Consider the following 15,218-nt stretch of genomic DNA (forward strand, 5'->3'; position numbering starts at 1 on the left):
CTAAATGGCTCCCAAGCCCGCCATAATCCTCACCTCTTCTGCCTGCCTCTCCAGCACCTCTCTCATCTTCCTCAAATACACCTTTTCTACATTCCCCTCCTCCGCCTCCTCTTCCGTCTCTTCCGGCTCCTCGGCTCCAAATGTGCCCAGGACACCTATCCGGTTCCCGGCCCACACAACCAGCTCTTCACCGCCCTGCTTGGCAACAATAACCTTACGTACGACCTCGCCCCCGCCCCCGCCTCTCACACTGAGGCCCCCACCGGTGGTGGCCGCCGCCGCATCTCCGCCGCCCCCCCATAGGCCTTCGCTTTTCTTTCGTATGCTAGGTGGCTCGACGACGTATGCGCGGGCCAGCTTCCTGCCGTCGCGCTCAACCCACTTGATGATACCGTCCGCATCACCGGTTACGATGCGCGCGCCGTGCGAGGCTACTGTCATTACTTTAGACCGTGATGCGGTCTGGCGGTTCTTGATCGCGTCCGTGGCGGCGGGAACCAGCGGGCTTGGGAATGAACTCGGCGCCGAGGTGAGGGGGTAGACCTCGAGTGTTCCGCGGCCATTGTATTCCCCGGCCGCCAGGAGGGTTGTCTGGCCGCGGTCATCCTCGGCTTCGGCTCCTAGGCCCGATGAGGGCCCAGGAGGGAAAATAGGGGAATGGAAGTACGGTATGCTGGCGAGGGCGCAGAGCCGGCCGCCAGAGTGGATGGTTCCGCGGAGCTTGGGCCACATTCTGCGGGAGTAGCAGAGGATGCTGGAGAATCTGCCTGCGACATAGATTTCGCCGTCGCCGCTGCTTGCGCCGGTCCAAGGGTCGCTGTGGATGATGCTTAATGGCCCTGGCTGGAAAAGGGTGGCGTGGAGATGGTAGTTCTTGCGGAATGGATGCGAGGTGTATGGTTGTGGGTTGATATGCACTGGCTGAACACGCTCGTCATCTGTACCACTGGAACTGAATGTAACGGTAGAGGCGGGAACGGCAACCCGCGGATCGTGGAGATGGAGAGTTAATGTGGTCCCAACTGTGAGAGGATGGGGGTGCGACGTTTGAGAGAGTGTTGTGATCGAAAACGGAAAGCGATGGGTAGAAACCTTTTGGAGTGTGTTAAGGTCCTAGGCGTAGTCAGTGGGGCAAGCTGCCAATATGGACTTCTGGAATACCCACTATCTCTATCAAACCCTCTTCTCCAGCGACCCATACTTTCCCGGTTATATCATCCACACTTACGCCATCCACAATTTCTGCTTCCCTTGCCTTCCTCCTTCCCTGCCATTTTTCGTCGCCTTCGTCGCTGAATACCAGTCCCGGCCTGGATCTTGCAACGACCTTTCTTCCCTTCCCAGAGGCAGTGTCCTTCAATGACCATATGCAGATGCTGCCATCCGAGAGACTAGAAAGTAACATATCATTTCTATTTCCGCCGCCCCTGGACGAGAATACACCTATTCCCTTCACCTCGTCTTGCAGCCCCACTTCCACATCCAGCTTATCCTCGCCCGCGCAGAACCACCGCATCTTCAGCGGGGCATGGCGAAACTTATATTCATTGTACCAATCGATCTTTTCGGCGTCCCTTATCCCAGGGATAGGCCAAGATGTAGCCGTTGCAGGAACCGGATTTTGAGGTGTTGTGTTATTATTACTCCCGGGAGGACTTGGAGGCGGAGTAGGAACAAAGGCAGGATGAGCGTCAACCGCTTCTTGGTAAGCGCAGAGCGACCGCCATAATGCAGAATCTTGCCGGGTGAAGCCGCGAAGACGGCGGCAGGTGGAGTGGAGAGGGATCGCGGAGCGTGGAGGGAGATCTAGGGGACGTTTTATCAGCAGCAGGGAGGGGAACTGAGGGGTCGGGAGCTCTGACAGGAAACGATCTGGACAAGGAGTTCGTCGGGGAGTTCGAGGAAATGACGCCCCCCATTTGGAGTCGATCCCACTAGTGGGGATCTCTGGGCTTCTGCGGGATTCATAGTGGGCTGCTCTTGTCGTGTGTGCCGATCGCGGTGAAGCTGTCTGGAGAGACGTCGGAGTCCGCTCAGTGTCTCAAATCACGTCAATTGACTGACGCAGCTGCCGCAGAATCATGGGATTCGGGAGAGCTTGGGAAAAGTGGAAAACAAATTTCCCCTGGTGGTTGAAAGCGGAGCGACTGTGACTGGTGGTAGTTTCGACTCCTCAGCGGCGGAATAACCAGAACTCTTACCAATCCAACCAGCTGTGGATGGCCATTTCTAGAGGTTGATTGATATGATAAGCACGGGATCGTGTTGCCGAGAGCGGATGCAAGTACGGGAAGCTCCGCCACACCCCCGGAACAAGCCGCGTGGCGTTCAAGTGACTCCGTGTAGAAAGCTCTTATATTGTCATCAGTATAATTCTCGAAACACAATATCTCTTACTGCGAAATCGTGAAATTTGCTCTCAAACCTCAGAATCTTGCTAATCGAGACGGCGTTTTTCGGCATACTTAGGATGTTTGATGGATTAGGAGGTATGTAGTGAGATAAAGTTCCGCCGAAATACTCTACATGAGTGGGCTCACAGATTAGGACTAAGTCAGCACCGGAGTTCTCTTTCCACTTTGCTTAGGCAGTGGTTTGGCCAATCAACACTGTCTACCCACAACCTGGTACACCGGAGTTCGACGCACAAATACATCGCAAGAACTCCTTAGTAATCTCACTATATGAAACTAAGTTTTCTATCCAATAGTCCATGGGATGCATCGTTACCTATCAATCCATTTTATGCTGCGCTTCTCTCGACTGGCGGTAATTCGAAGCAACCCTTTACTTACCACGAGGTCTCAGCAAGTAGAGAAACCAGGCATTTCCGAGCTTATTCTCACTTGATTAAAGGTATATAGTCTCTATACACGAGAAATATCGAAATGACTAAATCATAACTCCAGAACTTCAGCTAATATGCCTACTAGCAATCGGCATGCCATACTTCCCTCCCATGGATTTTACATATAGAGTGCACACACAGACAATGGGAGTCCAGTCGCAACTCGATATGCCGGGTTGCCAAGATTCCAAACAGGTATAGACTAACCCAAGTCCAGAAAGCAAAACCGGGGCCCGGCCTGGCCCATGTAAGCGGGCTTAAGCCCGGGCTTTTTTGTTCGTATAGTTCTAAGAAAACATAGCTGACTGTTTATTGGTGCTAAAACCTCTTACTATTCGAAGATTTTTTTTCATAGAGTCAAATGAGAGATGAAATCTGATGGATGTGTTAAAATACACACCTATTTCGGCCAATATAAATCACCCACAAAGCTCGGGCCTCAATCCTCTTAGGAGCAAGCCTGACTCAACATCAGATACCTTGCCCAAGCCCGGCCTTGCAAGCCGAAGCCAGGGCCGGCCCATATAACCTCAGGCCTATCAAAACCTCTGGGGCTGGTTTTCCAGAGGATCTCGTACGGGACAGCAAGGTATCCAGTACATTTAATAGAGGGTTTTAGCTAGCTAAACCCCTCTATTCAGTTCTAGAATATCGAAGTTAGTACTGTATGTACAGCCACTTACTCTATGTATGTAGGTACTCTACCTATGCGCTCTACTCTAGAATCAACTAAGTTTACCTACTCTAGTCAGTTCCAGAATCATCGAAGATTCGTTGCATATTGACGCCAAAGACTGCCTCTAGTTGGCTTATCATACCCCTACTGTCTCGCAACGAATTTTCTCTACTGGTAAGCGCCTTGTTTGAGAGAGTAAGTACATGTATGTATGTAGGTACTGAGGCTGAGCCAGAATACATACATTAGCGCTGTAGTACAGCAGTATCCTGAACCTTGCCAAGTGGTGCATTGTCCGAGGATGTTTGTCGACTGTGCTGTAGAGTTATTTCCAATCGGTCTGCGCAGCTGGCAAGGCTGAAGGGCTACTCTACCGCCAAAACTCGAAAAATTGGCTATCTCCGTCCAGGGATTACCACTTGAGTGATTGGTTGAATGGCATCGATCTGCACCAGAAGTTTCCCGTACAAGTAATTTTGATCTAGCCAATTTTTCGAGTTATGGCGGTACTTCACATAGCCAGCTCTCCCCTTATGTAGGAATCAAGACTACCTAGGTACTAAAAAGAAATTATGCTCGGCCGACATTTTCTTGCTAAACGTGTTTCCACATTTTGTTGGCCTACAAGACTGGTACATAAGGACTGCAAGGTCCTTATGGACAATACCACATCGCTATTCACAATTATGATTTTCCTCCTAACATCTGGGATCCTCACAACACTCATACTAACCTTGAGTTGGTTCTTTATTCGGCGCCAAGGCCGCTCCGATAGAGCTCCAGCCCAGTCTGCATCGACCATACTCGAGACGAAAGAGTCGGCCGAAAAGATAACTTATTGGCGTATCTCTGGTATCCCAGAAGACTGCGACAAGGACAAGCTCATAGACTTCCTTCGGAAGCACGATAATTCACTCAAGATCGATCTCTCAGACCTTTCACTGTTTCCTGGGTGCTATAGCCAAAAGCAAGTAGGCGTGTTGAGGACCAAAGGGATCCCGGAATCCTTTCAGCGAATCAAACCCGAAGGCGACTACGTCTCGATATCTGGGCTTTCCACTGGTGGAGTTACCATCGACCGAAACTTCTACAATCTCACGCCTCTGAATAGACCAGAGGGCGGAAATTCTATAGTTGAGTGAGTGATTTTTCCTCTCGCCTCATATTTAATTTTTAAGACCCGGAAACTCACCATGTGGCAATCTATCAGTGTTGTTGCGGTAACTGGTCTTGCAGGGCACGCATTCGGGTCATGGAGGAATAGAGAGAGCGGCAAAATGTGGCTTCAAGATTTTCTTCCCAACGATATTAAAAATATCCGGGTTTTAACCTATGGCTACAACTCCAATCTTATTGGGAACACGGTAGATGACACACTCCAAGATCAAAGATCAAACTTATTCATACAATTGTTGAATGTGAGGAATACGGCAGAGGTAGCAATCCTAACTATGATCATACCATGAATTTTTGATTGACCCACGCGAGCTTAGGCAAAGAAAAGGCCTATCATCTTCATAGGATATAGTTTTGGTGGCACTCTAATCTTGCAGGTCAGAAATTTGACTTGGTTTATGGGAGAATATAAGTTGATTATTTCAATTTCCTAGACTTTGCTCGAGTCAAAGAGCCGAAAGATTTACGAACATATCTTAGAATCAACACAAGCTCTCTTCTTTTTCGGGGTCCCACATCAAGGTTTTCGAACATCCGAGCTTGAAGCAATGGTTAAAGATTTGGCGAAAGATGGGGATTCATCAGAGGCAGTGCTTAAGCTTCTTGAAAAGCTGAGGCGAAATTCCGAATTTCTAATAACTCAGAGAAATGACCTAGTCGATATCTGGGATAGGCTTAATCTCTACAGTTTTTACGAGAAAACAAAAACACCTACTGTCACAAAGGTACTATATAAAAATCTGATCTCCCAAATTTGACAAAAGTTAAGTTGTTTTAGACTGCGTTGGGAAGGTACGAGTCAAAAGGGAAAAAAGAGGAGATGGTTGAAAGAAATTCTTCTCGATTATTCATGCCAAGGGAAATTGCAGTCGGTGTCTCAAAAAACCACCGAGAAATAACTAAATTTATTTCGGACGGCGATCCAACGTATGTGACATTCAGAAGGAACATGAGAGAGGAGGTAGCAAATGCACTTCAATCCTCGGGTATGGAAAATCTTGTCAATTTAGGTATAAATAGCTAATTATGTTTATTGAATATAGAGACGATAAATATTCCCAAGGAACATACCCGTAGGTGATCAACATCTTAAATCAGCCATATTAGAGTCTTCTAAGGATGAGGGCTGTAACATTTATTGAACTATAGCTTATGTATAGTTAGGCGATTTGAATGAGAATGAATGCCTAAAGACATTAGAGGCGTCTGATTATCAAACAATCCGTGATCAGCTTCTCCGAAAGCGTAACCCCAACACCTGTGACTGGCTTTTAAACGATGAAAGATACAAGGAATGGTAAAGAAAGAGTTAAACCTACTCTGGATTGATGGTGGCCCTGGCTGGGGGAAGAGTGTGCTCTCGTCATTTCTTTCCGAAAGACTTGTCAAGGACCCAGAGGCTAGCGGGGGTCAAAATTTTCTGGTTGCATATTTCTTCTGCGACGACAAAGACGAAAGATTACGGACAGCTACCGCTATACTTCGACACATAATTGACCAAATCTTACGCCAAGAGCCGAATTTTTTCAAATTTATCATACCTGAATACCTATTACACAAGGAAAGTGCCTCGTGGACATTTGGTCAATTATGGCGGATCCTCAGGAATATTGTTCTCGATAATAGTGCTAGACCGCTCTTATTTCTCATCGATGCACTAGAATGTGAAGCGGATACTCGGAAAGAGCTTTTGTGCAACCTAAACGACCTTTTTCATTGAGCTTCGATGCCTCAACAAAAAGCTGAAAATAGTTGTTATAAGCCGTCCACAAGTGCAGTTTGAGTTCTCATCGACGATTCTCACAAATATCTCTCTCAGAACGGATGACACTGATAGCGATATTGTGACATTTGTGAATAGTCGACTTCATAAATTATCAAATCGGAAAAAAATCAGTGAAACCCTCGAGGCTGAGATCAGAGAAAATCTCACAAAGGGTGCAGAAGGGATGTTCCTTTGGGTTTCTCTTATTTTAGCACATCTTGAAGATTTCAAAAGTACGACGCCCAAATCTATTCTCGAGGAACTCAAGAAATTCCCAAAGACACTCCCAGGCATATACGAAAAGATTCTGGACGGCATCCCTTAGGACTTACGGGAAAATGCTCTGAAGATCCTTCAGTGGGTTATCTTTGCAAAGCGCCCTCTGAATCTCGAGGAACTTACGATAGCCATAGCTGTACAACCCCAGCATACGTCTCTCGTTAATACGGCGGAGAACATGGAGACAAATTTAAGCGACACTCTTAACTCGATCTTTGACCCTCTACTCAGAATCGATAAGAAACGTGAAACAGTTCATCTAATCCATCAATCCGCAAAGGATTTCCTCACGGATTCTCGATTGATGAAAAAATGTCATGATCTGCTTATTTCGCCGGCTGAATCGAACCTCCAAATTGCAACCACCTTTCAGATATACCTCTCGTTGGATGAATTTGAGGATCTCCGCATTGAATGGCCAGAATATGGTTCCCGGCCCAAATATATAACGGATAAAGACATGCATGTGCGCCTTCTGGATTATATCGAATACTGGCCGGATCATGTCAATGAAGCCAAGGCGGAGGATCCTGGTCTGTGGGAATCATTTTCGAGATTAGCGATTTCCAAGAGAAAAATTAATCTTGCTTTTGAAATCTACAGAGGAAGTAAACGTTGGTCTCTCAGTCGCCACATCCAAGCCCTGCCACTACTAAATATCTCCGCCGCTTTGGGATTGGAGTTCTACCTCAGAAGATTGCTAGATGAAGGGACTGAATAAGCATTTGCGAAGGAGATTTTGGCGATTTACTATACGCGGGAATATGGAGTCGTCGCTATTCAATCGTTCAACTTCTCCTAGAAAGAAAAGTGAATGTTAGCCTTCTTGCTTTGAAGACCTCGTTGATGGGATACATAGCCCCGTTGACAATAGCTCAGTTACTCTTAAATCACGCGGGGCTGGACAACATCATCCAGGAGAAAGGCGCAATCCCGCAGGTGGCAACAGCGGGTTCGGCGCGGCGCCAAACAGGTGACTATGGCTATTTGGAGTTGTTTCTTATAGTACTACGCGATTCTGTCCACCCTAAAAGGTTGACAGAACTGCTTTTGGACAGAGGAGCAGGGGAGGTCACAGAGGCGGTCATGTCGGCGGCAGCGGGAAATCGGGAATGTGGTAAAGAAGTAATAGAACTGCTTTTGGAAAGAGGAGGGGAGGTCACAGAGGCGGTCATGTCGGCGGCAGCGAGAAATGGAGGATGTGGCAAAGAAGTGACAGAACTGTTTTTGGAAAGAGGAGGGGAGGTCACAGAGGCGGTCATGTCGGCGGCAGCGAGAAATGGAGGATGTGGCAAAGAAGTGACAGAACTGTTTTTGGACAGAGGAGGGGAGGTCACAGAGGCGGTCATGTCGGCGGCAGCGAGAAATGGAGGATGTGGCAAAGAAGTGACAGAACTGCTTTTGGACAGAGGAGGGGAGGTCACAGAGGACGTTGGGTCGAAGGAAGTGCATTTAGTAGATCAGGGTATAGCTATAGATTAGTGGTAGAATTTCTTTTGCGCGCGATGCGGGGAATTCCACTAGCGGGGGGCGACTTGGGACGGGCCGGGCCAACTATTTTTTTTCATGAGCCGGGCCGGGCCCGACACCTTTTTTGTCTCTTTGCTTTCACGGGTCTGTACATCAATCACGTCACTTTGTTTATTATTCATGTTCGGCAGGCAGTGCATATCTACATTTACATGTATAGAAGGTTCCGCATACTACATATATGTACGTACGTGTAGTTTACATGTAGTTTCTAAGACTTACGCGGAGAGAAACCTAGGGATAACAGAATGCTCAAGCTTGTGATATAAAACACCTGCTATCCGGATTAGATTGGTCAGTCATAGCTATACCTCAGGTTATCTTGATAGAAATAAAACCTACAAAAGCCCAAATAAATCTTCATCCGGGCCCGGGCTAAAGCTAAATGGGCCGGGCCCTCCCTATACTAGTATGTATGTATCTATCCGGATCCCAGGCTGGCCCAAGTTGTCCTCTACATTACAGACAGAAACCGCAGAGAAACGCGAATGATGCGGTAAACGGACAAAACTTATTTTGAGCAGATACAATCCAGCTACGTCTTCCTATATATAGAGAAATAAAAATCACAGTCAAGAGGTAGTATATTACCGTATTGGGGGCAGAATTCAAATATCATGAGATGGGGTTGTATGGGGGGTCGGCGTAAAAAGAATAACAATGGGTCTAGTAAACATTGTCTTTTCGAGATCGATAGAGGCTCTGGTATACGTAGGATAGTTGTAGCTTGGCTGATCGCTAAACTCAATTCCACGGGCTGTGAGCTTGAAGTTTAGTTCGTACCCTACCGGTTGTGTCGGAACCACATATCAAGTGGGGGGCATAACGGATGAAGGTACTTGTGGGAATCGTGCTTTGTTCTTTTTCGAAGTACATACTCTTGTGACTATACCGATTGTGACCACATGTACCTTGTTTAGACAGGACAGATACTCACATCTGCATGCACACTGTTTGGGATTCATTATAGTGATATAAAGAAGCAATCGAAAGCAATCGCGAATAAGAGTAGATTTAAGAGTGATGAGAGAGTTACCTAGTATAAGTATAGAAGATCGTGATACGACGAGGTAAGGTCGTTCATCATGATCGAAGTTGTGATTATGAGTAATTGGCTGTAATTGGCTGCGCGTGCGGTACGGACCTTTAAACCTAGGTCGATACTCTCTATGATTCACAATAAGTTCATTTATACGGAAGCGTAATTAATGTGAAGCCGCAGAAACAATTAATATCGAGGCCTCTACACAACTCTAGATCTGCAGATTTGGCCCTCTCATCCAAGGCTCATGCTCATGTTACAGCCGCGTCCCTATCGATATATCGTTAGCTGTATATAAGTAGCAAAAGGATTTGAATTTATGTACCATGATCTATTATGTAGTTAAAATAAACCTATATATCCATCTAATCCTTACTCTAAAGACATAGCATAACATTTCTAGAAGGGCAAACCGAATGTGAATCATGGTTAATCACTCGAAATTGTTTGTGACTCAAATTTGTCGAATTCCGGCTGCCCCCATTCCTATAGCTAGCTCAGTAACTGGTATGTATTTTGGTGGAAGCTTCTGATACCTGTGCATTTTATGGGTATTTAAAGACGTACATCTCATATAAAAATTTCATCCCCCTGTACTTCGGGGCGACTTGGTTTTTAATGTGATAGGGCCTAGGGTTCGCCTTCAAGACTAGTTACTAGCGGCTGGGGCGGTCACAAACCGTCACCCGCACGCACCCACACTCCCTATCCTATTTTCCTGCCCGCCTACCTGTGCTGCCCGCCTATACAAGGGTCCTATTTTTGTAGGTACATAGTACATAATAAAAGCAAGCAAGTTTGTACGCGAACACCACATTAAATTCCCGTTGGCGTCACATGGCCTCCCCACCTAATTTATTTTAAGTTGTCCGGATACAACAGGAACGGGTCTAGGGCACAGGCACGTAATTACGTAAAAGATTGCATGTACTTATGTACATGTATTTTCAAAACTCTCCCGGACAGGTAACACTTAATTCATGAGGCCTAGTACCCATCACCTCTGGCGGCTAGGAGAAATCTGAAATCCTGGAAGGGTCTATTTAGTGTCGACGAGTCCGATCGAGTCGAGTTTTACTATTGACTCGAGTAGCTCCTCTATTTAGGAGGCCTACTCTGCTCGACTCGTGGGGTCGCCTCTAGCTGCTCGTGGCGAAACTCGAGCTTTGCAATAAATACATGTATGCTTAATACCTTAATAAGATAAAGCATTGAAAATAAGTATTGTTTGTGAAAAATAGATCCTTGGTTCCTATTGTGCCAAATGGCCTTTCATTTGTCGAGATATGTACATTGCTCAAATTCTATATGTTTAGAAAGCTCGAGCAACTCGAGTCAATTTTGACAATTTTGCTCGGAAAGCTCGAATCGCGGCTCCTCCTACTTGGCGCCGGCCCTGCTCGAGAAAAAGCTCGAGCTGTGAACTCGGGCGGACTCTGCTCGTCGACTATACTAGGTCTATTATATTAATACCTGACTATATTTAGGTATTGCTGGCCTGTATAGGGCACGCCAAAAGTTTACATCATGAAGGCAGCGTGGCATTTATCTTCTTCTCTCTTCGCGTCTTTTCCCTTTGAATTACTATTGGCATGAGTATATATACTATTTGCTCAATCATTACCAATTCTTTCGATCCATCCACCTCTTCGGGTTTATCGTGCTAGCTTGATGCTGCACTGATATGGACCAGCGGCCTGCTACCGCTCACCCCGTTCCAGTGGATGTAGCGCCTGGATCTCCCCGAGTAAAAAGTGTATGTTTTCAACCTTCTGTCTAGGACTTCAGCTCACTAAAATCATTGGGTTTCTAGGTATCACGCCTGCAGAAAGATAAGCCCATCACCGACAGCCAACGCCGTACCCCTGACTCGATCGAGGAAGCTGCTGCCAGTCTTTTCACACGAGTGCGGGCACTCATCAATGAATCCAGTCCCGTTGATTGTGCAACCCCGACCTCAGATGTATCTGCTCACAGACTTGGCTACTCGACATCTTCATACGATGCAGATACTAGCTCCTCCGAGAATAGCGATAAACCAACGAACAAATCTGGAGGTGATGCAAGTAACTTCTATCATCTGAGTTCATCCTCTGCGGCCACATCTAGTGGGGAGCAAATCCGCATACAGACTGTTCCAAAGCACTCCGTTACGAGCTCAATAGTCAGGAACGATTCTCCTATGCCTGCACACTACTTACATTCATCTACTCCAACAAATATTCACAAACGGACCGCAGGCGACAGGTCCCCGAAACTCATCCTTGGTTCATTTCCAGTACCGGAGACAGTAAGTAGGGCTAGAAAACAGATATCTGGCCGTCACTCTCAGTCTTCTACTTCTAGTGCCGAGGGAGACGGTGAAGTTACGGAGGGTGGGATCGACCCGGAAAAGGTCCGAGAGCAAGTCCTTTCGCGTCGTCCCTTTGAACCAATTCCGGTAGTCGATCCAATCTTTAGTGTGATATACGACAGCTCTTCAAGCTCAAGAAATTCTCAACCTCGAACCCCAGATCTGTTTGCAAAACCTCTGATACTACATAAAAAACCACAGAAGGCCCCGGTAACGCCGGCAAACACAGTGGCTACCCCGGAGCCACTAATTAGTGTAATTCCCGCAACACCGGTAGTGATATCATCTCCCGATAGTACGAGCACGAGAGATGATAGGGTTAAGACGAATAGAGGCGCATATGCCACAAGCACAGTCGTTGCGCATACGGGAGCGTCAACTCCGGAAGAGTTAATTATTCAAAAGAACAATTTTGTTGTAGGAATATCGACAGTGGAAAAGAGTACAATGACTGATCCTGAGTACGATGAGAAACTTGAAAATAGCCAGGTACAGTATTTTCCATTGGAGACTTTATCACGAATGAAGTTTTCCGGACAAGTGCCTGCCGTTCTTCCATGGAAGGGTGAGGGTGGTTCGGAAAGAATACCCATAAACAAAGCTGCGAGGTACTACTCCCAAGAGCAGATGGAAGAAGTCTCAACCTATTCAGATTCCGGGACAAATACATCAGTCCAAAAATATATCCCCAGAACCTTATATGAGGAATATGTTCTATCTGAGCCCGGTCCCGATAAATCAGAAGATCACCGTGGCAAACCAAGTTCTCAATCTCGGTATAACTCTACCTCAAAAGGACAAAAGGGGGCTTCCGTAGAGCAAACAATTCTTCCAATGTCCACTGGCTCCTTCACTAGGATTATCATTGACCTAGAGGATATGTTAAACCAAGCCCTGGAATTGGCTGGTAGGGCCGTGACAGACTCGCATACAGCGCTTGAGCAGAGAGACGCTAGTATCCGTAGCATACGCAGTTTACGTGAGAGTGTTCTAAGTGAGACTGATAGCATGAAGGGCAACGCAGAATCATTCAAGACCGCGAATGATGAGAAGGTCTATACAGGAGCCAAGCAGCAAGGAAGCCGACCCGCAGCCACTCGAACACGCCACAAATTAAACGGACGTAACTCGTTGGAGGCCTCTGATGTTATAAAAATTAGCAATCTAATGGGCGGAAGCCAAAATACACAAAGAAGGATGAGATCATTGTCCACAGAAAACACCACTGCAACGAGGAAGAGGTCACAGCAGGACAAAGTGAGAAGCCATGAAGAAAGATCCAGGATACCTAGGCCCAGCGGTAATTTTACAATGAGTAGCGCTCGAAGTGCTAAATTCCAGCAAAGGTCTGAGGCGGATAAAGATGAACAATTGCTAGCCAGGGACTTGAACATTTCAGCTCGTCAGGCTCAGCTTGATGATATCTACAGCGGAAGATTTCCAGTAAACATAAAGCAAGAACCAGGTTGGGATTGGAGCCTTGGAAGAAAGCGATTCTGTGCCGGAGTTGCCTGTGCAATCGTTGTGTTGATTGGTTTCATAATTGGTTGTTATGATGGGGAGGATGAGGTTATTAAAGAACACTTGAAAGCTACTACCGCGGTTACCTCTTTGGGTAACATTCTTTTTATCATCGGCGTGGCGATACCAAGTTTGTTATTCTGGCCGCTATCACTTCTGCACGGTAGGAAGCCGTATGTGCTTCTTTCCATAGCGTTGACGATACCTTTACAGATACCACAGGCACTCTCTTTACCCCCTCATACCATTCAACATCCGGAACGTTCCATGGTGCCATTCACTGTCTTGACTTTGGTTTCCCGAATGATATCCGGGTTTATTCTGGGCTTTGCGAGCATGAACGCACTTGCAACTATTATTGATTTATTTGGGCCGGACACTGGTGCCTGTTGCAGAGGAGGTGTAGTGTTCAATAGCCATATACCCGTTGAGGGACAGGATCAATTTTGTCTGGTACCGGGTGGAGAGGCTGGCGCTCGAACAGGGGTTTGGCTAGGGGTTTGGGCCTGGCTATTCTTTGCTTTTGGGGGAGTCGGACATTTTGCGGGTCAATTAATTATTTCAAGATCTGAACCGGCCTGGGGACCCTGGATTGTCGCTGCTATAGCTACAGTGGTAGTATTCCTTGTTTGGTTGGTACCCGAGGTTAGACCGCCATGGAAGAAGCAGAGGGTGATTTCTCAAAGGCGAACCGGTTGGAGAGGCAAGGATGAACTCCAACGCGTGGACCGTGGAGAAATCAAAATGGTAGTCTTTGGAAGTTCACCTTACTGGTGGTGGGAAGAGGTTTGGGCGGGCGTTGTGTTGAGCTTCAGAATGCTTGGTCAGTTGGGCTTTTTCGTGATGACTATATATATTGGATGGATTGCTGGAGAGATCGCGATGGTTTTCAACGTTAGTTGTTTCTTAATTGGACTTGTTGTATACTCTATACTAACGAATATCTTCTTACTCTAGCTATTAGGAACGTTGATCTCGACACATTATAAGTTCACCTTGGTTGACACTGGGCTTGCCGTACTCGCATTGTCTGCTGGTGCTCTTCTCTCCGCTCCTGTCCAACTTTCTAGCTTCTATATGCGAAACTTTCGACACCGTGTTCACCACCGTGCAAACTCAAGTCAGCATCACTACCATGAGGGTCAACACCCTTATCGTACCGTCTTCTTGATTGGTATCCTCCTTCTACCTGTTTCGAGCTTGGCCTTTACGATATCGGCCACGGGTCCCCCGACACATTTCTTTATTCCTGTTTTCTTTGCTAGTCTGGTCATATTCTCCGGAACCCTTGTCATCGCAGAATGCCACTTGATAATCATGGACAACTTTGACATTTCAAACCTCCCCGAGCCACTTCTCTCCAGTGTCTCCGGCTCGACTTCCCGCGGTGGCAGCAAAGGAGGACGTCCCCATGGCACCCAAAGACCAACAAGCCTTGTGGGCCCCAACGACGATTTTACCACATGCCATCCAGCAATCACATCTGCGTTTGGCATCTTGCAGTTTGTATCGCTCATCGCCATAGCCGGGGCGGTTGGATGGAGTAGATTTATCGATGAGGGGGTTGGAATAAAAAACGGCCTGGGAATTTACACCGGGATAAGCTTTCTTGTGACGATAGCACTCGTAGCAGTCATATGGAGGTGGAAAGAGGTCAGAATTCTCGAGGTCTTTACAGAGAGACATCCAGAGGATGGGATAGAGCAGGCATCAGCTGCGTTCATGGAAGAGATACGGCTGTGTAAAGTGTCGATCTTCCAAAGGGGACGCTACACAAGATGGAGTGAGGTCAACGGAATGATTTATAGAGTGGACGAGGAGGAGGATGCATGGCGTGTAAGATGAAAAAGAGGAGATGGAAATAACAGTGCTACTTTTGCTCTAATCGCTGGCGCGCTGGACCGCGCTAGAGTGGGGGGCTATTCGGTGTAAGTGTGACCGTTAGGGGTTGGTAACGGACTATACGCTATGAATTAGAAACCTTTTCACACGATACCTTGAGCTTTCTATATTTTCGTGATCTCGTCC

At 46.9% G+C, this 15,218-nt stretch overlaps 5 protein-coding genes across 5 annotated transcripts; 4 read left to right on the forward strand and 1 right to left on the reverse strand.

The window, feature by feature from the left end:
* On the reverse strand, nt 1-1,968 carry H6S33_003675 (uncharacterized protein; the record flags this gene model as incomplete). Its single annotated transcript, XM_044835043.1, has 3 exons — nt 1-1,113; nt 1,166-1,806; nt 1,863-1,968. The coding sequence occupies 3 exons, from the start codon at nt 1,966-1,968 to the stop codon at nt 1-3; spliced, it is 1,860 nt and encodes a 619-aa protein (XP_044692036.1).
* Nucleotides 1,969-4,210: 2,242 nt separating this feature from the next.
* On the forward strand, nt 4,211-4,990 carry H6S33_003676 (uncharacterized protein; the record flags this gene model as incomplete). Its single annotated transcript, XM_044835044.1, has 2 exons — nt 4,211-4,662; nt 4,735-4,990. 2 exons carry the CDS (start codon nt 4,211-4,213, stop codon nt 4,988-4,990), a joined length of 708 nt encoding a protein of 235 aa, XP_044692037.1.
* A 1,932-nt stretch (nt 4,991-6,922) lies between these two features.
* On the forward strand, nt 6,923-7,465 carry H6S33_003677 (uncharacterized protein; the record flags this gene model as incomplete). The annotated part of the gene is made up of 1 exon (XM_044835045.1): nt 6,923-7,465. The coding sequence occupies one exon, from the start codon at nt 6,923-6,925 to the stop codon at nt 7,463-7,465; it is 543 nt and encodes a 180-aa protein (XP_044692038.1).
* Nucleotides 7,466-7,830: 365 nt separating this feature from the next.
* Nucleotides 7,831-8,226, forward strand: H6S33_003678 (uncharacterized protein; the record flags this gene model as incomplete). Its single annotated transcript, XM_044835046.1, has 1 exon — nt 7,831-8,226. The coding sequence occupies one exon, from the start codon at nt 7,831-7,833 to the stop codon at nt 8,224-8,226; it is 396 nt and encodes a 131-aa protein (XP_044692039.1).
* A 2,774-nt stretch (nt 8,227-11,000) lies between these two features.
* On the forward strand, nt 11,001-15,035 carry H6S33_003679 (uncharacterized protein; the record flags this gene model as incomplete). The annotated part of the gene is made up of 6 exons (XM_044835047.1): nt 11,001-11,072; nt 11,130-13,320; nt 13,404-13,504; nt 13,629-13,822; nt 13,877-14,084; nt 14,148-15,035. The coding sequence occupies 6 exons, from the start codon at nt 11,001-11,003 to the stop codon at nt 15,033-15,035; spliced, it is 3,654 nt and encodes a 1,217-aa protein (XP_044692040.1).
* Between the last annotated feature and the right edge of the window lie 183 nt (nt 15,036-15,218).

This window comes from Morchella sextelata (assembly GCF_020137385.1).
Source record: "Morchella sextelata strain SCLS chromosome Unknown scls_15, whole genome shotgun sequence".
Taxonomy (NCBI): Eukaryota; Fungi; Ascomycota; class Pezizomycetes; order Pezizales; family Morchellaceae; genus Morchella; species Morchella sextelata.